The sequence below is a fragment of the Coenobita brevimanus genome, unplaced genomic scaffold, assembly GCF_032717465.1.
Source record: "Coenobita brevimanus isolate Jiangsu-jjx unplaced genomic scaffold, ASM3271746v2 jjx.HiC_scaffold_2624, whole genome shotgun sequence".
NCBI classification, from domain to species: domain Eukaryota; kingdom Metazoa; phylum Arthropoda; class Malacostraca; order Decapoda; family Coenobitidae; genus Coenobita; species Coenobita brevimanus.
This window is the reverse complement of record NW_027643570.1, coordinates 105,594-129,672: the sequence shown is the minus strand read 5'-3', so window position 1 is coordinate 129,672 and position 24,079 is coordinate 105,594. Positions and strand designations below refer to the sequence as shown.

Genomic DNA, 24,079 nt, shown 5'->3' with positions numbered 1-24,079 from the left:
GATTTTTTTTTATTAAGAAATATTTAATGAAATTATAAGAAACTGTATTTTAAATATATTCATGTCTTTTTATATATTTACTGGCCACATGGATTATATTATTTAGAGTTTACTGACCACAAACACTCTACGTAAATGTACATAAACATGGTCAAGCTCTTTTGGTCAAAAGACTGGGAAGCATGAGAGTTGGCAAAACTTGAGAAACACAGCAATAAAGCAATAAGCAGCATGTATTTTGGGTCTCACCAATGTAGGAGGAAGGACAGTGGCAAAAATACCCTGGGCTGGCATTGGCACAGGTTCCACCATTAAGACAGGGTGACCACTGACACTCATCAACGTCTTCACAGTGCCCACCCTCTCGTGTAACCTCTGATCCCTCTAGGCACCTGAAGGTCCATGGTTAACAATTATTTTAATTACTCTGCAGGACATATAAATCTTCACAGCAGTTAATTATATCATCATCATCATCATCATCATCATCCGGACCTCCTTTCCCACCCAAAGGCAGGGTGAGGAGTAGCAATGTCCAGACAGCCCAAAATTGCCCAATCCAATGGGCCACGCTTCCATTCACTCATCATTCAAGCCCCCGGAATCCTGGCTCTATCGGATACGCCAAAAACATTCACCACGTTATGTAGCTTCACAGTTAATTATATTCTAGAATAATTTTGCTTTGTCATATTTTTTCCTGCAATACAATACTTAATTCACTCTGGTTTGGTTTCTGGTGTCTGATAACCCTATGAGCGAGGATGAAAGTATAAACAGTATCATGCTAGTGAAGAGACACAGACAGACAGACAGACTAAGAAATATTGTACATTCACACATTCTGTAATCCAGTGTTCCTTGTTCGCCAAAGTCAACCTTTTCTTTCATTGTTCGTAAAGAATTCTGGTCAAGTTCTCTAAGCATGAGGCCCTTTCATGCAGTTTCATTCCACATCTTCCTTGGTCTAACAATGGGGGCTATCCCTCCCACATTCAGCTCTCCCATCCAATAGCTCTCACACATTCTCACCATGTGTTCAAACCACTTTGACCTGTCCATGTGCATTACCCCACTAACATTCTCAATAGCCATGCAATCTCTTAATTTGTCCACAATGTTTGTTTCTTAATGTGGAACTTCCTCTTAATTTCCTCACACTGTGTATTTCTTAGTGTGGAATATATTACAAACTAACAGATGTGGACAAGAATGAGACATGCAGATAAAGAGTGATAAAGAAAGTACTGTACTAACCCACATTCATGCCTCCACCAGACATCAATACAGGTGAATGTGGTGAGGCAGGTGACATTATTGCAGGCTGGTGGGGCAGTACAGCCAGCAGACACACTAGTGAACATGGTGGCTTGGGCTAGGGCTGATGTGTTAACCAGACGTGGCAGGGGCAGTGGCACTCCAGACACTCGTAGGTCATCCAGGCAACCTTAAACATCATTGGAGGAACACATATATAACAAGAAACAAGGTCCAAATTACCAAACACACGGATCTAGTCATACAACCATAATATAATACTGCTCCATCAAAAGAGAAGAGGTCTTTGGCTGTGTGACACAGTTCAAACAGATCCACACTGTAAAAGAGATTAAGGAGATCTTATTGTATGTCTAGACACTTGGACACATACCATGAGTGAGATACAAAAAAAAAAAAAAAAAAAGGCTAATTATCAGTGAACTTAAACATCTAAATTTTTGGAAGAGACAGAGAGAACATGCGTCTGGGCACTCAAGACACCTGCAGGTCATTGAGGCAGCCTGACAAACATCATATATTACAAAAGAAAGCTCTGGACAGTAAGTCCTAGTTATAAATAGTCTTTATTAGGTAAAAAATAATTGGTAACAGCCTCATATTTGCTGCCCCATTGCAAGCCACACAGAGTTCAGGGCTTGGTAGGGTTAATAACTACACTTCCATAATCTAGTTAATTTAAGTCATAAGAAACCATCCTACATCCCTGACAACATTACAAATTAAAGAAAAACCTCTGGCCTCACACAACTTCTTTCTCTAACTGGATTTCTATCAGTAAATTATATAAAAATTACTGATTACAGATCCACTGCTACCTATAAAGGAGCTTTACTAGTTTTCCCTAACTTGTAGTATAGTACCAGTTGTATGGAGAACTTTGAGATACAGTATATTGAAAAAAAAAATCTTGTGATTGAACTGACAACTGCCTCAATAACAAACACTAATATCGACATTCATAAAAATGGTGGAAAATGCTAATACTCATGGAAATGGTGGCCAGCGAAGGACAAAAAGACCTTAATGTCATGAAAACTGTGAAGAACAAAAGGCAAAAAGGACTTATCATCAAGGCAGTCATCATGAACAATGGGTTAAAAGAACGTACCATTAAGAGAGCTATGCAGAACAAAAGGCAAAAAGATCTTACCATCATGGAAGTCATGATGAACGACATAGAGGCTCACTCCTACATACTCTGGTGAGCCTCCTACGTAGACCCCCTCCTGTCGGTCCCCCAGGAGGGGTGTGGACCATCCCTGGGGGGAGGCAGGGGCTGGGGTAGCATTGTACAGTGGGCCATCACCTTGGTCCACCTCCATCTCTGCCCACTCACCTACCCTGTCCTCACAAAAACATAATTATTATTGTTGGATGTGTTATTGTAGTCTTCAGTATCATCATCCTCATCCTCATCAACATCTATCTCTCTATCGATCTATCAACTGCCACAAGCCTTAATACCATAAGGGGTGGCCAGAATCAAATTGCCTCCGTGTTGCCCCATCCCCCGTCATTTCACTGCCCTCCCCCCAGCCCACGCACCCCCCTTTCTCATATACCTCTCCACTTCATCCCTCCATCTCATCCTCCATTTCCCCTTCCCTCTCCTCCCCTCTCCTTCACTCACATACACTCTCCTCATTGGTCTCTCAGTTTACATCCTCTCCACATAGCCAACATCATCATCATCATCATAATTAGTCACTCTGGTTCACTTCCATCTCTGTTCACTCACAAACTCTATCCTCACAAATGTCTATCTATCTATCTATAGCCCGACGCCTTAATCCCGCAAAGGGTGGCCGCAGACAAAACGCCTCCAAGTCATTCTGTCACCCACCATTTGACTCCCCTCCCCCCAACTCACCCCCCCCTCCCTCATATACCTCTCAACTCCATCCCTCCACCTCATTCTCGGTCTACCCCTCCCTCTCCCTCCCTCCACCTCACCTACATACACCCTCTTAGTCAGTCTTTCATTCTCCATTCTCTCCACATGTCCAAACCACCTCAGTGTATTTCTCCTAATCTTTTCAACCACATCCACATCTACCCCACAACGTTCCTTCACTTCTTCATTCGTCAACCTGTCCCTCCACGTCACTCCACATGCTCCTCTCAAGTAACTCATTTCCACTGCTCTCTCTCTTGACTTGTTCCCCTCTTGCAATGTCCACGCCTCGCTTCCATACGTCAGGGTAGGGATCACAATACCATCATGCAGTGACTTCTTAACTTCCATACTCACCTCCCTATTTCTCATCACTGCTTTCAGTGTACCAACAACCTTTCTTCCCTGCTGTACCCTTTCATGTACTTCATCCCCCAAAGTTCCATCCTTACTCATCACACTACCCAAGTACTTGAATGCACTCACATTCTCCATATCCTCACTATCCAACCTCACTGCACACTCTGTGACTTCATTCCTCTCAAACACCATAACTTTACTTTTGTTTACATTAACTTTCAGCTTCCTCCTCCTACACACTGTCCCAAATTCATTCACCAAACCTTGCAACTCCCATTCATCTTCACTCAACAATACTGTATCATCAGCAAACAGCAACACAGGAAGCTTCCAAATCTCACCCTCATTCATTAGGGCCACCCCCACATCCACTGCCCTACCTTGTACCTCCTTTACAATCCTCACAAATGTAACACCATTATTCTGGTTGTTGGCACTGTTTTCATTATATCATCACTATTCACTCACACACTCTGCCCTCACAAAAACATTAATATTATTCATATAATAATATTATTATTCTATGGATGTCCGGCCCATTTCACTGAGCATGCTTTTGGTACTTCTCCTAATTTCATATTTCTTCTTTTCTTGCATCAGCATCCTACTTCATTCTATTTTTAAGTGAAAAAAACATGAGGATAACAATGATGATAAAGTTATTATTATTACCGCCACCAATGAAGTTGAAGGAGGTTATATATTCACCTACATTTGTCTGTCTGTCCAGACAGTATCTCCAAAAGTTCTCAATTATGTCAATGAAGTTTAGTGGAAGGGTGGGCCATGGGCCAAGGAAGAATTTATTAAATTTTGGGGTGGATCCAAATCTGGATCATGCATTGGCGGAGGTATGCGCTCTTTGAGTGCTTCCTAGTTATTATTATTATTATTTATCATTATTAATAATACCATATTATTATAATTTTGAAATTAAAACCTTACACAGTACCTTCGGATATATATGGTGTGCCACTGCCCATCAGTAAGGACGACCTGGGTGAGGCAGAGGTGTGTGAGTGCAGCAAGGTGTAGCGGCAGCTTCAGACACACCCGGCCACTGACTAGGTGTAGCGCTGCCAGGTCACGCCCATGTTGTGACCCCACCCACACCAGCTGACCAGGGTGTTCCCACGTACGAAACCTTACAAATATATAACAGTGAGTCCTCAATACAGCTGGGTCCCATTAAATGAGTGGGATGTGTTGATGGAAGACTGCTTGGATAGCAAAAGAGCAGACACTTGTATATCAAACAAAATAAAAGGATCGTGAAACTCATATAACAAAGTACATAAATTAAGAGAAAAATAGGGTTAGGCTAACTGACCCTGCTCGCATAACTGAGATCGGGTCTAAATTGCCCATTCTCATATCACTGGTTTCTTGTATAGCAGATACTTGTATAACAGGACCTGCTTGTGTAAATAACATTTTTAAAGTCCTCTGCTTTTATTGTTCCCATGTTCACAACCTTACAAAAAATATTTTTACCATATCCCCTTGCTGTATGTTGCCTCTTTTCATGTTATTATACAGTAAGGACCTCTTCATCCTTACATGTCTCTTTAAAAATTAATAACATATTTTCTGGCTAGAATACAATACAGTTGACATTATCCAACAGCAGGATAATGGAGACTTTTCTAACCCTTCCACCCCAAGGCATCTCTCCTTAGCTGAATAAATCACTAGGTATTTGTCAGAATAAAATATAAAGCATCTCCTCTGGCTGAATGGGTCTACAGTAAATAATGGTAAAACATCACTCTCATCTTAAATGTCAGGACCAACTTGCCTAACCCCTGGCTCCTACACTCCTCATGGGGCAATGTAGGATTGCATGATGGATGGATGGATGGATGGAAAACTAATTTGTCAATCAGAAATCCACTATAACCTATAAATCTTAATTCCCCTGGTTCCCCAATTTTCATCACCAATTACGTGGAAAATGTTGTAACAGTCTGGAACACATCCGTGACTTAATAATGAAGACTGTCTGCATGGCCCTTCTATTGATCAGTGAGTAGATGAGCATTTTGATGGTATAGTCATAAAGACAGAATGATTATGAACTAGGAGGAGAGGAGGGTATTGCATATATGTGTGAGTCTGAGGACAAGGGGAGGCAAGGAAGGCCAAAAAGATGTCTGGATATGGTAAATGAGAGCATGAGAGGGAGAAATAAAAGAAATTTCATGAAACAAATGACTTGGTGAGGAAAAGAAATTTATAAAGATGAACATAACACAGATTTCACTCATTTTTTAACCTGACATGAATTGAACTGGTTTTATCCTACAGGCACTTGTGAGTTACAGAAAAAGAAAACAGACCTTCTTTTTTCTTTTACTTTCTCTGAATGGATTATTTTTTTAAACAAAAGGGCTCTCTTAATTCCATTTTCTTTAACAGGATTATTTTTTGAAAGGATTCAGTCTTTGGGTTCTACTTCTGCATAAATCAAATGGTTGGTGTAGTTCTTAGGATTTCATTTCATTTGATAAGTTATGGATGAAACAATTTTTAGTAGAGCTTGAACCTTTTGTTTGTATTTTCTGCACAAATAACTGGGTTCTTATGCTGTGGCTCCTTGACTTGCCAATAAGCAAGGTGCAGCGGGCTAAAACAACATAAGCTATGTCAAAAGATTTCTTATGTTGTGTAGTAAACAGGGCTATCACATATCTGACTCCTTATGGAACAATATTTTTAGAGTTTTAATCACTGCTTTCTTATTTTTGCATAAATTAAAAGGACCTAGTAAAAAAGCTCCTCAACTGCTCAATGAGCAAGGACTGAGGCAACAACACAGTCCATTCCAATATCAGAATTTTACTCATATTTCTCACTCAAACTACATCACCCATATGGGTAACTGTCATTCTAATCTGGAATGGACTATATAGTGTACTGTAGTTCCAGGTGATAAAATTAAGAGTGTGGGAATATGGGCAAGTGTGAGGGGGTATGTAATGATCAAGTGCAGTTCTAGTAAGGAAGGGACTTTGACCGAAGGCCAGTTGATCTCACCTGAGCTGGAGGAAGGTGGTATGTGGAGGTGGAACAGAGGTGAGTGCCATCTCGACGTAACTGCTGTGTGCAAAAAAGACAGGCTGAGTGCGGTGCATGCAGGTTTCACCCACCCAGCCTGACTCACACTCACATGACCCCTTCCCACCCACACCAACACACCTGTTGAAAAGACAAATTTAGAAGGGAGCAATGAAACTATACTTTACACTAATGCCAGTATCAAATCTTATATAATCACAAGGTGGGACAGTGAGCTGTCTTCAGCTGTGTATACGAAAGAACCCCTGCCATATGTTCCCTATTTTTGCATTCCTCTTTGCTGTCAAGTCACAGTAATTTTAAAAAATATATATATTAATCTTCCATGCTATCTATAAAATTTATATGCTTGTATCCTTTAATTTATATTACCAAATGTATGGAAAAAGCTGGGATATATTGGAATAAATAATAAACAACAAGGACTAAACTGTAACGTGCTCCCATATCCCAGGGAAAAGAATACTACCTACTGATTACTTGCACGTCATAGACACATAGTACCTTGTGCTGTCTGGCACAATGGACATACACATATTTACCTACTACTGTACAGTACATGCATAGCCAACATAAATTATTATCATACACTCTGAAAGGCAATACAGTATTCCAGGCTTGCCAATTTCAACCTTGTTAACCTTATGGCTGCACTCCTAGTTACAAAGTCTTCCAAAGCAAATCTCCTCAAGTTCCCTAATGCAAAGGCTCATTCTGAAATCACATAATTTTCAAAGTATGTCTGTAGACTTTCTTATCCATATATATGCCAAAGAGGTTAATGGTTAATTCATAGATGGTATACATACTCAATTAATTTATGAATAACTTACCTAGCATTGTTTTGACAAGGGTGTCCAGCAAGTGTGCAGGCGTCCTGGCCAGGGCAACCTGGGGAACTATCCTCACCCAACACACCTTCACCAAGGTCTCTCAGCTGAAACACACAGTACACTGCCATTCATTGCTGATTATAAACATTCATCTCACACTCACATCAACATCATCATCATCATTTTTACTGCTAAATACTGTAATGGGGTGGAGTACGATCCAGAATAAATGATGTACAAATACTGAATTAGCCATTAAGTCCACTGTTATCTGTAAAGCTAAATTACCAGACTGCACCAGTTACCTCTCCATTGACTCGTAAGTTCCTAATGCAGCCGAGGAATGCAGCATCTGTGACTCGTGCTGGCCCATGCATGCTGGAGGTGTTCTGGGGGAGGGGAAGCCAGGCCGCCCACCTGCAGAGGCGCTGACACACTCAAGGCGCGTTCTTGTGGTGGCAGTGGACCAGCCACTCTGCATTCTCCACCACCCTCACATCGATCTACAACAATTTCTACCTTCTGAAAATGAGAAATAAATACTGTATAAGCAAATAATAACTAAATAAATAAATACAGTAATCTCTTGATTATCCGGACGGCCATTACCCTGACAATCCATTTCCTGGATGTTGTGATCTGGCTGTTAGAAACCATTATTTGTACATTTTTCCATAATATCCAGACAAAATGCTTGCATCCAGATGGAAATTATGGGCATCTGACTGGGCAGGAATAGCCTGGTGGTGCTATCATTGTTGCTAGGTGGCGATTGTGTAGTAAACAGCTCCTCCCAGACAGTTGTTTTGGCAGTGAACATGTTGGTTTTTGTGGATGTTCCCTACCTGCTTCAGGCCTTGCTGTTCCTTGCATGCCTCTTCCTAGGGTGTGTGATGATGGCCCCTTCACCAAGGAAAAGGAAGAGGGTAGTGCTGACTCTTTAGAAGCAGGAGATCCTGGGTAAGACTGATGTGGGATGGTCGAATCATGAGTGTTGACGATTTTTTTTTCTAGCTTACTACAGTATACTGTACCATGCTCTTGTTCTATTATTCCATGATTCTATTTCATTTTACCATTATGTTTTGTGTGCACACTGCATTTTTAGGTCTGTTCGACCAGACTGAGTAGTGTTAAACAACAGGAACAAGTGTGTACGATGTACTGAAGTGACCTAACACTGGCTTCCAAAATTATGTTATGTACGAAAGGGGGTCAGGGGAGAAGTCCATTATCCCGATGGAACCATTACCCGGACATGCCTTTAGCTCTATTATGTCAGATAATCAAGGGATTACTGTAATATACTGCACATCTGTAATTCAAAATCTTTCATTCATCATCCTAACTCAGTTTCCTGCTACCTCATCTATCTATGATTGTTAAATGTATGGTAAGCCATTACGATATCCTACCTGTGGTCCCCAAATGAGATCCAGCCTGTGCCACTCCCAGTCTGCCAGTGAAGGAAGGTGTGGACCAGCCAGGAACACGGGTCCACTGCCTGAGTCCAGTAACACCTGAGGCCGTCCCCCCACCAGCTGCACACTCACAACATCCTCCTGTAGCAAGCACTACTTTAAGGAATGAAGTTCCTGGTGATGATGATATGATGATGATGTAGAGGAGGAGAAGTAGGAGGAAGTTTGTGAATAAAAATTTGAATGATGATATTAAGCAGTGATAAAATATGCAAAAAGTGCTTCAGCAACTTCTCATTGTCAAATATTTCAGAATTCCAAAAAAAGACAGACTCAATACAAATAGCATTTTTAAAAATTTTTACTTTCATAAACAAGTCTAGAACTGAAATAATGTGTGCGGCTGCAGGAAAATGCAAGGTGATGGAATTTAATAACAGGGAGAAGAACCAGTGGGTGATGGGGAACAACGTAATGGAAATAGTAGATAAATATACGTACTTAGGTATAGAAGTGAGTAAGGAAGGAATAGGAGGGGAGAAACAAAGAAAGATTAATGAAGGGAAAGCTCGGAAGATGGCAGGCATGATTATAAATGGAGGGTGTAGAGTGATTAACAAGTATAACGTGGGTAAGAGTCTGTGGAAAGGAATAGCAGTGCCTTATTGTCCCTATGGATCGGAAATAACAAACTACCGAGATGGAGATATCATGAAACTGGAAAAAGTACAAAACATAGTGGGTAGATGGGGCCTGGGGGCCCCAAGAAGTACGGCAGTAGAAGCCATAAGGGGAGACATGGGCTGGAGCACATTCAAAGAAAGAATTGTGAAAGGAAAATTGGGGTTCACAAAGAAAATAGAAAAACTCAGTGTGGAAAGATGGGCTAAGAGGGTGCTGGAGGAAAGAGGGGCAAGATCATCATGGGGGAGAGAAATTAACAGATGGAAGAGGAGAGAAAACCTGGCAGAGGTTTGGAGTCATATAGAAGACAAACAAATTAAGAAAAAGATTGAAGAGAATGGATTGAACAGATGGAAAGTGGGGTTAACAGGAAAGGTGACTCTGAAATGGTATAAAAGAAAGCAAAAACCAGAAGGGCTAACCTGGCATGTAGGAGACTGGGGAAGTAGACTGTTAGTTAAAGCTAGGACAGGTACTCTGGAAGTGAATGGTAGAAATAGAGAGGAACAGGACAAGAACTGCAAATTTTGTGAGGGGATAAAAGAAACAATAGAGCACCTAATTGTTGAATGCAACAACTACAAAGAGCAAAGGGAGAAGTTAATAGCATCAGTAGTAGCGGTGATAGGAATGGAGGAATGGCAGAGAAGACTTGAGGAAGAAGATGGGGGGATTTGTACAGTACTGGGACTATATGGGGATAAGGAAGAAACAGGGAGAATAATGAAGTTTGCTAAAATATTTCTAACACAATGTTGGAAGAAAAGGCAACAGCAAGAAGGACAGTAAATAAACATATAAAAAAGGTAACGAAAATTGAAGTGTGATCAAGAAAAGAGAAGAGGATAAGGGGCAAGAAGAGAAGGAGGACCTACGAAGCGATACAAAGCAACAGAGGTCACAAGAAGAATAAGAAGAAGAAGGTGACCAAGGCCGACATATGCAACCATGTTGGAGCCTTTAAAAACGAAAAACGAAAACGATATGTGATACCAATTATCACAAAACTCACAACACAAGCCATTATGGTTCGATCTCACCGGTCTGTCGCATGTGCCACAAAGGTTCACAGGACGCCGCCTCGCTGGGTAGGTTTGTTTACGTCGCTTACACTTAGAGCAACGCGATAGTGTTTACATTTTATCCATTTTATCGACATTCGTAAAGAATCATAATATATGATCAAATAGATGTTGTTTCTATATATGTAAAGTAGTTTTTCACTTTTAAACTACTTACTGATACTCTAAGGCTTTCTAATGGTAATTTATTAAATATATCAAGCAGAGTGGAATCTTAAGCAGCTGCTGTTTGCAGATGATATTGCACTGGTGGCTGATTCAGAGGAGAGATTAAGACAGTAGGTAGAGGAGTTTGGAAGGGTGTGTGAAAGGAGGAAATTGAAAGTTAATGAGAATAAGAGTAAAGTGATGAAGTGTACGAGGTTGGTAGATGGTAGGGGGATGAACATAGTTTTGAATGGTGAGTTGCTTGAGGAGGTGGAGTGTTTTAAATATTTAGGGTCGCATGTTGCTATGGATCGAAGAATAGATGCAGAAGTGAAGTTTAGAATAATTAATGAAGTAGGAAAGGTGCTGGGAGGAATGAAAAAAGTGTTTAGATGTTCGCTTAGAATGGATGTAAAGAGAAGGCTGTATGAGGGTGTTGGGGTACCGATTGCGTTATATGGGGCTGAAACATGGAATATGGGTGTAGCAGAGAGGAAAAGTTTGAATGTAATGGAGATGAGGTGTCTGAGGAGTATGTGTGGAGTGACGCGTATGGATCGGGTGCGAAATGATGAAGTGCGAAGGAGAACTGGAGTTGTTCGGGAGATGGCTGGTAGAGTTGATTAGAGGGTGTTGCGATGGTTTGGGCATATGGAGAGAATGGATAATGAGCGATTGGTGAAAAAGATAACTAGATCTGATGTGAGAGGTGTAGTAAGGCTGAGAGGGAGACCACGAATAGGATGGATGGACAGTGTGATCAGAGCGCTGGATGCGAGAGGGATGTTTGTTGAGCAAGGAAGAGTGGCTGTGCGTGACAGAAATAAATGGAGAGAAATTGTGAATGAATATAAGATGACGCAGCCCTGAGGGGATATTTTCCCTCATTTGGGCTGATCAGGTCAGGTGCGAGTAAAGGGATGGGTCTATTATAATATGGCAGGGGTAAACCAGCTCTGCCGTCGGGCCCTGCTGCGGATGTCACTGATTGCACTGCGCAGTTGACCCATGTGTGGTGTGGAACGGTGAGGATCTGTCCCTTTTCCCCTTTGGGGCTAAGATGCGAATGACTGTGTTGGAATGGATGAGTAAATGGGGAGTGTGTCGTCCTGTCTCGGCTACCTCCCTTTCCTTGGGGGAGGCAGCCTAGGTATATAAATAGATAGATTCTTTGTGCTGGTAACACTTCATGGTAGGAGCGAAATTACTACTACGTGTCCTCCTAGGAGGAACTTTTAGAAGCAACTCTCATCTACAACCACATTTAGTAATAATTTTAGGAGTACTCCTAGAAGTTCTTATTAATACTGGCCCTGATCTACACAACCTCTTCCCTTCCTAAAGCCTCCCTGTTCTTCTCCAAGTAATTCCTCTGTTCTTTCTCTAACTCACACATCTTATATCTGCATACACATGCAGTAATACACGCATGGGCACACATGTTGTAGTCATATGATGGGTAATCTAATAATAACGGTGATAAGATGATGATGATGATGATGATGATGATGATGAGCCAAGATGATGTGTGGGATACTGAGAGGATCTTATGGGTAGTGTAAACGCACCTAAATACTTACTAAGATTATTTCATTCAGCTGAGATACATTCTGGCAGTCAGATGTTAATATGCGTGTCATAATAAAAAAATATATATATATATATATTAATATCTTGAGACTCGGTGGCAGATATAATTAAAAAGGCGCATCTTACGTAGAGGTTAATGGATGATGATGCTATAAGCGATCATTTTCGACAGGTTTTACTCTAGATAATTAAAATCGTCTGACAGTAATATGAACAGAGGCAAAGAGACGTTCTCAAAGTGAAGTGGTTAATGTATAGATAATGATAATGTTTAAGTATATAACACATAAGTGAAAAGAGTATAGTTAAAATGAAATATACAGTAAAGCAAATGTTACCGAGCATGATTGAAATGAGTCTTCTGTCTCTAACTGGAACTCTGTGAACCCTTGAAGTTCCGAATCCCATCAGTCACCCTCTAACCGAGAAAGGCGTAGTACGCAGGTGTTGTGTGTGTATTAACTCAGTGATAGGATTATAGTGTGTAAACAGCTTCCCCGTCTACTTGAGGTACAGAAGGGTAAGCGAGGATACTGTTCATTCGTTCTTTGATAGCTACGAGTTCTCGCCGCTGCGCCAAATCGTCTGTATTAATCTGAAAAAGTAAAGATACGCTGTGGTGTTGATGTGGATGCGCTGGAGAGTGTTGGGAGAGGTACATTGAGATGGTTTGGCCATGTGCAATGAAGACTGAGAGATTACCTATAGTTCTTCCACCTTAACTTGGCCCAGGTTTTCGTCCCTTTGTAGCTTATTTCATGTAGCTCAGTGGCAGGAAAATATAATACAGTACTACGGTTCTACGTACGTTCCTACCATGATCTATCTATTGCCAGACGCCATAATCCCGTAATGGGTGGCCATTTGACTTTGAGTTATTTGTTTTACGGGGAGGGGCACTAACCCTCCACCAACCCACTTGTTGACACGTAGGGAGCACGTATGGTTTGGTTATATGGTTACCACCCAGCGTTGTAAATGGTTTCTTGGCTTACAGGAAACCATTTGGCTTGTCACTCAATGTAAAGCCACCTGTAAAGGAAAGAAAAGCAATAAGAAGTGACAGGAAAGATGCGAGAAATAGGAAGAGAGGAGGGGAGGCACAGAAAAAGAATGATAAAGACTAAGGAAGAAGTAGGCAGCATTACATCAAGTGAGTGGATGATGGTCGCCACCACCTACCACCACCTACCATGATGCTTGTTATTTATTTATTTATTTTACGCGTCATATTCTGGTATTCGTATTGCTACAGCTCAGATCTGAAGACAGAGACAGTAATATTAGGACAAGTTAGAGTGAAAGGAGTATAAGAGAGTGTATGTGAGTTAGGTGGAGAGACGAGTAGTGGGAGACCGAGAATAATGAGATGGAGGGATGCGGTGGAGAGGTACATGAACGATGCTGGTGTGAGTTGAAGGAGAGGCAGCCTGATGATGCATGACAGGGTAACATGGAGGCAGTTTGTTTGTGGTCACCCCTCCAGAGATTAGTTTTAGATATAAGAAAGAGCACCGAGATATAAATACATCCATAGTAGCGAGTCAATTGATTTTTCTTTTCTGTTGCTCTGTAAGGTCTTCTCTCAGCTTAACATAATCCTGGAGTTTTTGCTTGAATATATATCTTTATTAATCTATGCTACGTTCAGTGTAGGGTCGGACCTTACATTCGGAGGGAGAGTGATAGCCAGAATTAACTTCCATGCTGAAGAGGTGCCAGTGGGAGATGGGTGTCCGTAGGAGGGATGATGCATATGAAAGTGGAGAAATATGAGGGAGAGTGAAAGGCAGAATTAACTACCACATGCTGGCAAAGTACATCTGGGAATGGGATGGGTGTGTAGGGAGTGTGATGTTTTTGAAAGTGGAAATATTGTAAAGTATTGGTTATGTTTATGCGTCAGAGTGTGTGTATGTCATTGGTAGAAGTAATATGGTGTGAGTATATGTAAGTATATATTATCTTTATTGATAGACAGTGGGTGATTCTGTACTTAGGAAATAAGAGGCTTTACGAAATGATGATATACATATTTAGACACCACGTTATGAAGATGGTTTGTGCAATATCCTGCAGAGACACACAGCCACACCTCCATACACGGGCACACCTTCATACACAGCCACACCTCCACATACACACACACACACAAACACACACACACACACACACACACACACACACACACACACACACACACACACAGCCTCTTCCCTTCAGTAGAGCTTCACCCATCTTAGGAGAAATCTCTAGACGCTGGCAGGAGTAGAGGAGACTGTTGACAACCCAGTTACCTGCAGTGTTCACACCTGAGCCAATTATAATCATCAGGTTGTACCAGTTAAATAATAATAATAATAATAATAATAATAATGAGAAGGTGTCATGATGTTGAATAAGTAAAGAATTTTCACTATTCTGTCAGATATTCTGGTCTCATTATTATTACTTCATGTATTATGTTCAACCTTGGATGCTGCCAGTCATTGTTTCAAATGTGGATATCACTTTCACTGACCTTTCCGTATTCTGTATTCCGTCGTTTAAACCTCTCCCACTTACTCTATCGACATATCGAGGAGTTCAGATAACCGTTCCATAACTTTTACACTTACTCTAGGCACTGATGAATGCATGGATGAGAAAAAAGAATATTTCATAAAACTGTTCATAGCACTGGTCGGCTTAAACAGTTAACAGTATTGGAAGCATGTCAGAACAGTGACACCAGACGTTTTAGTATATTGATGATACCAGGATAGATATATTAGGTCACTGTAACTTGGTAATAATTATGTGTCAGATTTGTAAAGTCTAATAAATACTCATAACAAAATGAATGTAGTCATTAAACTGGCAAATTTTCATGACCTATAAGCATAATATATACCGGAATGCATCGAGTAATAATTTGCGGTAAAATACTGGATTTGGAGAAAACAAATGACAGGGTGGATAGACAAGGATTGTGGAAAGCATTAAGAATATATGGAGTAGATGGGAAGTAGCTGAATGCTGTGAGGGGTATGTATGATGGTGCTAAGGCTGCAGTGCGTGTGGATAGTGAACTGAGTGAAGTTTTCTATTTGAAGACTGGGTTGAAACAGGGATGTGTCATGTCTCCATGGTTGTTCAATCTGTATATGGTTGGCGTTATAAAAGAGATACAAGGTAGGGCAGTGGATGCTGGAGTGGCCCTAGTGAGAAAGGGCAGTGTTTCGAAACTCACTGTATTGTTGTTCGCAGATGGTACTGTGTTGTTAAGTGAAGACGAAGGGGAGCTGCAAGGCTTCGTGGATGAGTCTGGGAGAGTGTGTAAGAAACGGAATCTAAAGGTACATGTAGGGAAGAATAACGTTATGGTCTTCGAGAGAGGTGAAGTCAGTGAATGTACAGTGAGGTTGGATGATGAGGAAATGGAAACTCTGAATACGTTTAAGTACTTGGGTAGCGTGATGAGTAAGGATGGAAGTTTGGAGGGTGAAGTGCTTGAAAGGGTACAATAAGGAAGAAAGGTTGCTGGTTCCTTGAGGGCAGTGATAAGGAACAAGGAAATGAGCACGGAAGTGAAAAATTTATTACATGACAGTATTGTGATACCAACTCTAACGTATGGAAGTGAAGCTTCGATGTTGTTGGAGGGACATAAGTCAAGAGCGTGAGCAGTGGAAATGAGTTGTTTGAGAGGAGCCTGTGGAGTCACATAGTGAGACAGACTGGCAAATGAGGATGTGAAGGAGCGTTGTGGTGTGAATGTGGATGTGATAGGAAGCGTTAGGAGAAACACATTGAGGTGATTTGGCCATGTGGAGAGGATGGAGAGTGAGAGACTGAAGAGGTGAGTGTATGCGACTGAGGTGGAGGGGGAGAGAGGGAGGGGAAGGCCAAGGATGAGATGGAGGGATGGAGTGGAGAGGTATATGGGGAAGGGGTGTGTGAAGTGGGAGTAGGGAAGTGAAATGGCGGGGAACAGGGTGACGTGGATGCGATATGTTTGTGGCCACCCCGTATAAGGGATTAAGGCGGCTGGCAATAGATAGATGGATAGAAAATCCTGCAGTTCACATGCTTCACAACGCGCTTCACAAACCATCACTGATATTATGCACCTGTACTGATGTGTTGATTTTACCTGTATGATATCTTAATTAGGAACTCAAAATGTGGCATGCAGGCTAATAAATCTGATCCCTGCTAGTCTTAAATTAGTGACCGTCAAAAACTGAGGTCTTTAATTCTCCTTTGGTCTCATAGTTTTAAGATTAAGGACTAAATTAAGACGAAGTATTGAAGGAGTCTGTATTATTTCTGTGTATTTTTTTAATGCAAGGAAGAATGAACCCAAGGCCATTTTTCCTGGATACCTCTATGACAGGTTTCCCTCATTTATTTATACAGTTTTCTTATCTTTTTTATTTTCATTACCATTTTCCTGATGTTCTCTGCGTGTTCCTCTCCGCCAAATTCCTAACAGTAAGTGCTAGCAATACAATATACTAACACTATTTCATTTTTCAGAGAGAAGGAACCAAAGGCTGAACACAAACGCAAGATAGTCAAACAAGCAAGCCAACGTCAAGACCATGCTGTACCTGGACACACAGCGTTAGAAAAATGGAGGTCGAAGGCAGGGGGAGATGCACACCAGAATTTTGGCAATGCAGGTGAGTGATTACAAGACACGTAGTATTTTTCCACATCATTTTATCAACTCCCCCACCTCTCTCTTTCTCTCTCTCTCTCACACACACACACACACACACACACACACACACATTACATTAACCCTTCCACTACAGTGAGGAGATGAAAGGAGCACTTTGAGGATTTGTTGAATGTAGAGGGTGACAACAGTGCGAGTATAAGTGGTTGGGGAATGGCTGGGAGAAGGAGAGATGAGAGGAGGGAGAAAGAGATCAGTAGGGCGGAAGTAGTGGAAGCAATGAAGAAGATCAAGATGGGAAAGGCCCCAGGGATTGATGAAGTGTGTGGTGAAATGCTGAGGTATGGGGGTGAGATTGTTGTGGAATGGATATGGAAGTTGTGTAGATTGGCTTGGGAAGAGGGAAGGGTTCCAGAGGACTGGAAATCAGGTATAATTGTTCCTTTATACAAAGGAAAAGGGGAGAGAGAAGTATGTGGTAACCATAGGGGTATTTGCCTTCTTAGTGTGACTGGTAAAATATATGGTAGAATACTCATTGATAGGGTTAGGCATATGACTGAAGTTAACTGCAAGTTCGCCTAGATAGCAGCGCGAAAGTCTTGACTACCAGGGGACTGGGGAAGAGATGTTACTGCTGCAAGTGCTGGGAGAAGACTGTCGATGATGAATCAATGTCCTCGCGCTAGTTGCCCCTTACACCCTTTATTCAGCAGCTGCCTTACGATCTTTCTCCTGCCATCACCGCTCTTCCTCGTCCGCCACTGTCGCCCGTGTTTTGCTCTCATTCGGGAGCTTAGTTTTCCTGCCTATTTCTCTGACGGGCTCTCATGTTTGCCCGTGTCCCCACCTCTGTTGTGGGGCAAATATTTACAATCTCATCCCTGGTCTCCCCCTCCACCACATTCACATACACTCCTAGTTAGTCTCTCACTCTCCATTCTCGCCACTCAATCCCTCCATCTCATTCTTGGTCTCCCCGTCCACCTCGCTCACATACATTCGTATTTGCTGTTGTCAAAGAAAATTAAATTTGATTATAAAGTTTTATAAAACGATGAGTGATGTTTGAATCAAAATATCTACCCACGGCCTACACCCACGTCCGAAGTTGCACTGCATCCAACCACGGTGTACATCTACGTCCGCACGTTGCACTATACTATCCACCCAAGGTGTACATCCACGTCCGCATGTAGCACTATAATATCTACCAAAGGGGTACACCTACGTCCGCATGTTACACTATAATATCCACCCAAGGTGTACATCCACGTCCGCATGTTGCACTACACTACATGAATGCATTTACTTCGGTGACATCATCTGCGGCCAATCTGCAGTCGCGAAATAAAAACACCCTACTTGCCCCATACATCTCAAGTGCACAGGTCAATCAAACAGACTATAGTAATCAAGGACAGTCACCCGTCCCTCATAACCACTACTCATCGTATATCCTGCAACCACCACTTAGTATTAAAGGTGTGGCGGTTTACCCAGTCCCGTCAGATGAAAACACACAAGTTATACGTATAATTAGGTTAAATCCATCAATTCCATGAGATATTTCTTATTGTATCGTTCATACCGTATCGTTTATAAAGGCTCCAGTATGCTTGCATGTGTCGGCCTTGGTCACCCACGCTCTTCACGTTGCTCGATCTCTGGCAGCCTCTATGACCTCGTCCCAGGTCTTTTTCGGTGTGCCTGCCCCCGACCTTTACACTTTTCACTTTCCGCACCCAGCTGTCATCCTCCAGCCTCCCCACATGCCCAAACCATCTCAATCTACCGCTCCTCATCACAACACCAGTACACTCCAGCCCCATCCTTCCTCTCAAACCATCTCAATCTACCTCTCTTCATCACAGCACCAATACACTCCAGCCCCCATCCTTCCTCCCAAACCATCTCAAACTACCGCTCCTCATCACAACACCAGTACACTCCAGCCCCATCCTTCCTCCCAAACCATCTCAATCTACCTCTCTTCATCACAGCACCAATATACTCCAGCCCCCATCCTTCCTCCCAAACCATCTCAATCTACTCCTCATCACAACACCAATACACTCCAGCCCCATCCTTCCTCCCAAACCATCTCAATCTACCTCTCTTCATCACAGCACCAATACACTCCAGTCCCATCCTTCCTCCCAAACCATCTCAAACTACCTCTCTGCATCACAGCACCAATACACTCCAGCCCCATCCTTCCTCCCAAACCATCTCAATCTACTCATCACAACACCAATACACTCCAGCCCCATCCTTCCTCCCAAACCATCTCAATCTACCTCTCCTCATTACAACAGTACTCTCTACTCCCATCCTTCCTTTCAACTCTTCCTTCATAAACCTAGCCCCCTCAGGCCTGGCATTCAAGAACACACTACACATCCACCAAATCATTGTCATTTCTGTTGGTCTGAGTCTACGAGTATCCTCTGCCTTTACTGCCAGGCCTCATTACCATACAGCATTACGCTCCTAACACCGCAAACTAGCACCAAACGTTTGTAACAATGCTTTATATTTATGGGTGCCACCTATCTATCGTCGTGTGTACCAGCAAGGCTATTTATCATATTTTAGCTTCTGGAAGCTGGTCTGAAGCGGGAGAGATGACAGTATTTGTGTATGATATCGTGTGCTGGGTGTTGTTTTTATATTCCTTGATGTGTGTGTGGATGTGCTGCCATATCGTGTAGTGGATGGCGTGGGTTTGTGGAGGCTGCGGCAAGAATTTGTGTGCCTCTCATGTCTAGATGATCCTCGACTTTGAAGACTTTGGTTTCTTGATGTGCAGTAGGTGGTCTGTGGGTGTAGTAGCTGTGCAGCCTGTGATTATTTTTAGGGCCTTGTTCTTAAAGACAACACACAGCTGCATGCACGGCCTCCTGATATCCACCCTTCTGAATCCTATTTCCCTCGTGAGGACAGAGTCCACCTGGCCAGGCTGAGATGTGGGCATCATCCAGCCCTCTTGAGTAACCAGAAAAGGCTGGATGACTCCGTCGTTGATGCCTGTCCAGGATGCAACGCAGCACCCCATACCATTGAGCACATTATGCAAGACTGCACTGCACACAATCTGCAACACAGCACCCCATACTATTAAGCACATTATGCAAGACTGCACTGCACACAATCTGCAACACAGCACCCCATACTATTAAGCACATTATGCAAGACTGCACTGCACACAATCTACAACACAGCACCCCATACTATTAAGCACATTATGCAAGACTGCATTGTAAACAATCACCTACGCCAACAACACAACATACTGTACACACCTTGCGAGCTCTGTGGGAAAGCCCGGTCTCAGCCGTGGCCTTCCTTAGGGACTCGGGGCTGTTCGACCAGACTGCCTAGGCAACAACTACTACTACTAGTAGTAGTAGTACTACTACCACCACATTTTAGCGTGGCACAGGAGCGAATGTGATGAATTGTTTAGCTGAATTACGTGATATAGTTCTAGGCTAAACACATGCTATTACCTTTAGCGTGAGCAGGCTGGCAGGCAGTATGGGGGCGGTATTCTGGTACGGTCATGAAGCTTACCAACACCTCTTTCTTACCGGCTTATTTCTGATTCTGCTCCGTTACTACATTCTTCTGTGATCAGGGAAAATGAGAAAATGATGTGTGTGGTAATCACAGGGGCATTTGTCTTAGCGTAACAAGAAAAGTATGTGGTAAGATATTGACAGAGTTAGGGAAATAAGAACAGAGAGGTTTTAGGAAGGAAAGAGGTTGTGTAGATCAGATATTCTTAGATCTTTAGTGGAAACATTTCTAGAGAAGGGAAAGAAATTGTATACGGCCTTCGTGGATTTGGAGAAAGCATATGACAGGGTGGCTAGACAAGGATTGTGGAAAGTATTAAGAATATATGGAGAAAATGGAAAGTTGCTGAAGGCCGTGAAGGGTATTTATGAGGGTGCTAAGGATGCGGTGCCACTCCTCTCGCATAGCTTGGCCTGGCCAGTCGTCACTATGCCCGAGCTCCGTGAGACTTCCAGCGACTCTGCTCGTGCCTGCGACCCGTTGAGGGGGGCACCCAACAGCAGATCCGTGCCGCCAGGAGCCACTACCATCCAGGGAACCGTGAATTGGTTCAACGTGAGATCGTGTTACGGTTTCATCAAGCGCCGCGACACTGGCGCTGATGTTTTCGTACACGTTTCTGAGATCGTTGCACCAAATCCACGGCATTTCCAGCGCTCACTTGACGAGGGAGAGACGGTGGAGTTTCGTGATGTACAGGCTTCCATGGGTCCCGTGGCTAAGGACGTCACTGGGCCGGGTGGTGTTGCTGTGCAGGGCTCTGCCCGCGCACGGCGGCGTCCCCTGCCCAGAGACGCCAGCCAAGGGATCTTGGAAGTTCTGGCAACACAAACACACTCGTTGCGATGTGTATCGCGACGGCTGAAGCTTTCAGTGGGGGTAGCAAGACGGTTCTGGCTGTTCTCCTTCCTCAAATCTTTGAGGAGAACGGCCTTCCACGCCTTGCCATTCCCCGAAGCTTCACCCGCGATCCTCGTCTCCCCCCTCGTCAGGAGCGTCAGGCCCGGCGACAGCAGCCACCACCACCTCGCACGACACCGGGAAAACGGCTGTGTTTGGATGCCCCTCTCAACCGGACGACTGGCGCCACCACCATCGAAACTACGATCACCGACCCGGAACCGTCACAGGCCATGGACACCGAGCATGGGGAGACTGTTGTGGAGGTTCACCTCCCTTCGTCAGGAGCTGAGGGGGAGCGTGTCTCGTCTCCCGTCCCTTCAGTACATCTGGACGTAGTAGAGCCCTCCTCCTTGCCTTCTCCATCTGCTCCTGACGAAGTGGAGGAGCCTCTTCCACCTTCACCACCGCCTGCTGCCATCGCTCGCTCTTCTTCTCCTCCTCCACCTAAGGAGAAGAAGAAGAAGCCAAAGAAGAAAGGGGGAAAAACCAAGAGCAACCCTTCCACCGTTGCTCGCCGGATCGAGGCCCTCCTTCCACCACTCTCAGGCACTTGTGATCTTGATACCCGCACGGTTGCGGACCTAGAAGAGCTACGGTACTCTTCTGCCTAACGGATCCGATCAACGACGACGATACACTGCTTCTCGTCTACCAGACTCCGTATCAGAAGATCCGTGAGGCATACATCTCCAACTCCCTCTCTCCATCTGAGGAAGCCGCCATCCGTGAGGGCATCGGGTTCGACCCACAACGTGCTGCCCTGGTCAACTATATAGCCACCAGACTGCTCTCGTAACTGCCGATCCATGCTTGATCTTGTCCTGCCTTTGCTGCCTCGTCTTACAGTCTTGTCACCGCTATGCTGTCGTTTTGAGAGCAACTTTTTGCTACATCCCTGACGGGCTCTATGTTTGCCCGTGTCCTCACCACGTTGTGAGGCAAATATCACAACAACAACAACAACAACTGGACAGACAAGCATTGTGGAAAGTATTAAGAATATATGGAGAAAATGGGAAGTTGCTGAAGGCCGTGAAGGGTATTTATGAGGGTGCTAAGGATGCGGTGCGTGTGGATAGTGAACCGAGTGAATTTTTCTATTTGAATGTTGGACTGAAATAGGGATGTGTCATGTCCTCATGGTTGTTCAATCTGTATATGGATGGGATTATAGAAGAGATACAAGGTAGGGCAGTGGATGTTGGAGCAGCCCTAATGAGAGAGAGCAGCGTTTGGAAACTCCCTGAATAGTAAGATCTCGCATCTAACGTGTAATAGGTACCAAAAACCACTCGTTACATGCGACTTCATTAGATGCCGATACATAAACATATGGGGAAAATTATAATAGGTAAAAACTGGATCTAACCCCTATTTTGACCCTATTTTCACTCATTATGTAAGTTATTGTCGTTAATTTGTCATATAATCATACATAGTGACATAAAATAAAGAAGAAATAATATCGATAACTCACCTGTGAGTGATAAATGAGGTGCTTAAGGTGGTATCCGAGGCGGGAAGGAAGGCTACTGGGCCGCTCCTTCTCACCTACGCCACCAGCACAACCACCCTCCTCCCACCTCTCGCTCTCCATTGCCTCTCGCGATGCCTCCCAGAGTTTTGTTATCTTTTTGTCTGCATTCTTTTCCTTCCCAACAAATCCAGAAAAGTCATCATGAATGTCACCACGAAGATTCTGTTTTCATCGACATCACTCACAGTCTTATCGTTCATTTCCATCATCACTCAGTCTCTTATCCTTTATTTCCATCATCACTCACAGTCTTATCCTTCATTTCCATCATCACTCACACTCTTATCCTTCATTTCCATCATCACTCACGGTCTTATCCTTCATTTCCATCATCACTCACACTCTTATCCTTCATTTCGATCGAGATTTGCCAGAACTTCCCCAAGCTCATGGCGTTTGTTTAAATATTCGGTGATACCGGTAACTGTTTATCTTCTCTCATTCACTTTCTTTGCATATTCATTGAGCTGGTTTAGTTTCTGTAGCAAAGGGTAACATCTTTCCCGTCCACGCACTAGACCAAGGTGGCGACAGATTTGAACCGCTCGCCCGGGATTTTTTTTCGTTAGACGGAAACTTCCACGTTAGATACGAATATGGGTAGAGGTCCAATGGTGTCGTTAGATGTGAACTCCTTAGATGCGAGATCACACTGTAAATTCCTCACTTGTCATAACAAGGCTGATGTGGCACTGGTATGCTGTGGCCATGCAGCCAGGCACCGCGGAGTTGGGTATCACACGTCTGCCTTCCCCCTCTGACATGCGGTAACTGAGCCTGCCGCCTGGTGTATGGGACAGTGATGCGTCCAGGTAGACAGTTGGGCGCCACGGATCTAACCGACTTACATGTACACCCCTCCCCTGCAAGAGCGATACTGAGGGGCACCGCCGCATTTTTTTTTTTTTTTTTTTTTAGGAAGGTGGAGGAAAGAAGAGAGAACAGGGGAAGGGATAGCAAGAAAGAGGAAGGAAGAGGGAGTAGACAGTTGGTGGGTTGGCCACCGTGCTTTTGTTTTGTT

The 24,079-nt window shown here is 43.3% G+C and overlaps 1 protein-coding gene across 1 annotated transcript in view; it reads right to left on the bottom strand.

Moving 5' to 3' along the window:
- LOC145389933 (putative neural-cadherin 2) overlaps positions 1-23,822 on the bottom strand; it is a 53,419-nt gene extending 29,597 nt beyond the window's left edge. The window contains exons 1-9 of the mRNA XM_080265045.1: positions 23,712-23,822; positions 8,862-9,008; positions 7,864-7,968; positions 7,447-7,550; positions 6,572-6,733; positions 4,488-4,679; positions 2,432-2,622; positions 1,258-1,447; positions 250-392 (exon numbers count right to left, since the gene is read on the bottom strand). Coding sequence (XP_080121171.1) covers positions 250-392; positions 1,258-1,447; positions 2,432-2,622; positions 4,488-4,679; positions 6,572-6,733; positions 7,447-7,550; positions 7,864-7,968; positions 8,862-9,008; positions 23,712-23,822 — 1,345 coding nt within the window. The remainder of the gene's footprint in view (positions 1-249; positions 393-1,257; positions 1,448-2,431; positions 2,623-4,487; positions 4,680-6,571; positions 6,734-7,446; positions 7,551-7,863; positions 7,969-8,861; positions 9,009-23,711) is intronic.
- Between the last annotated feature and the right edge of the window lie 257 nt (positions 23,823-24,079).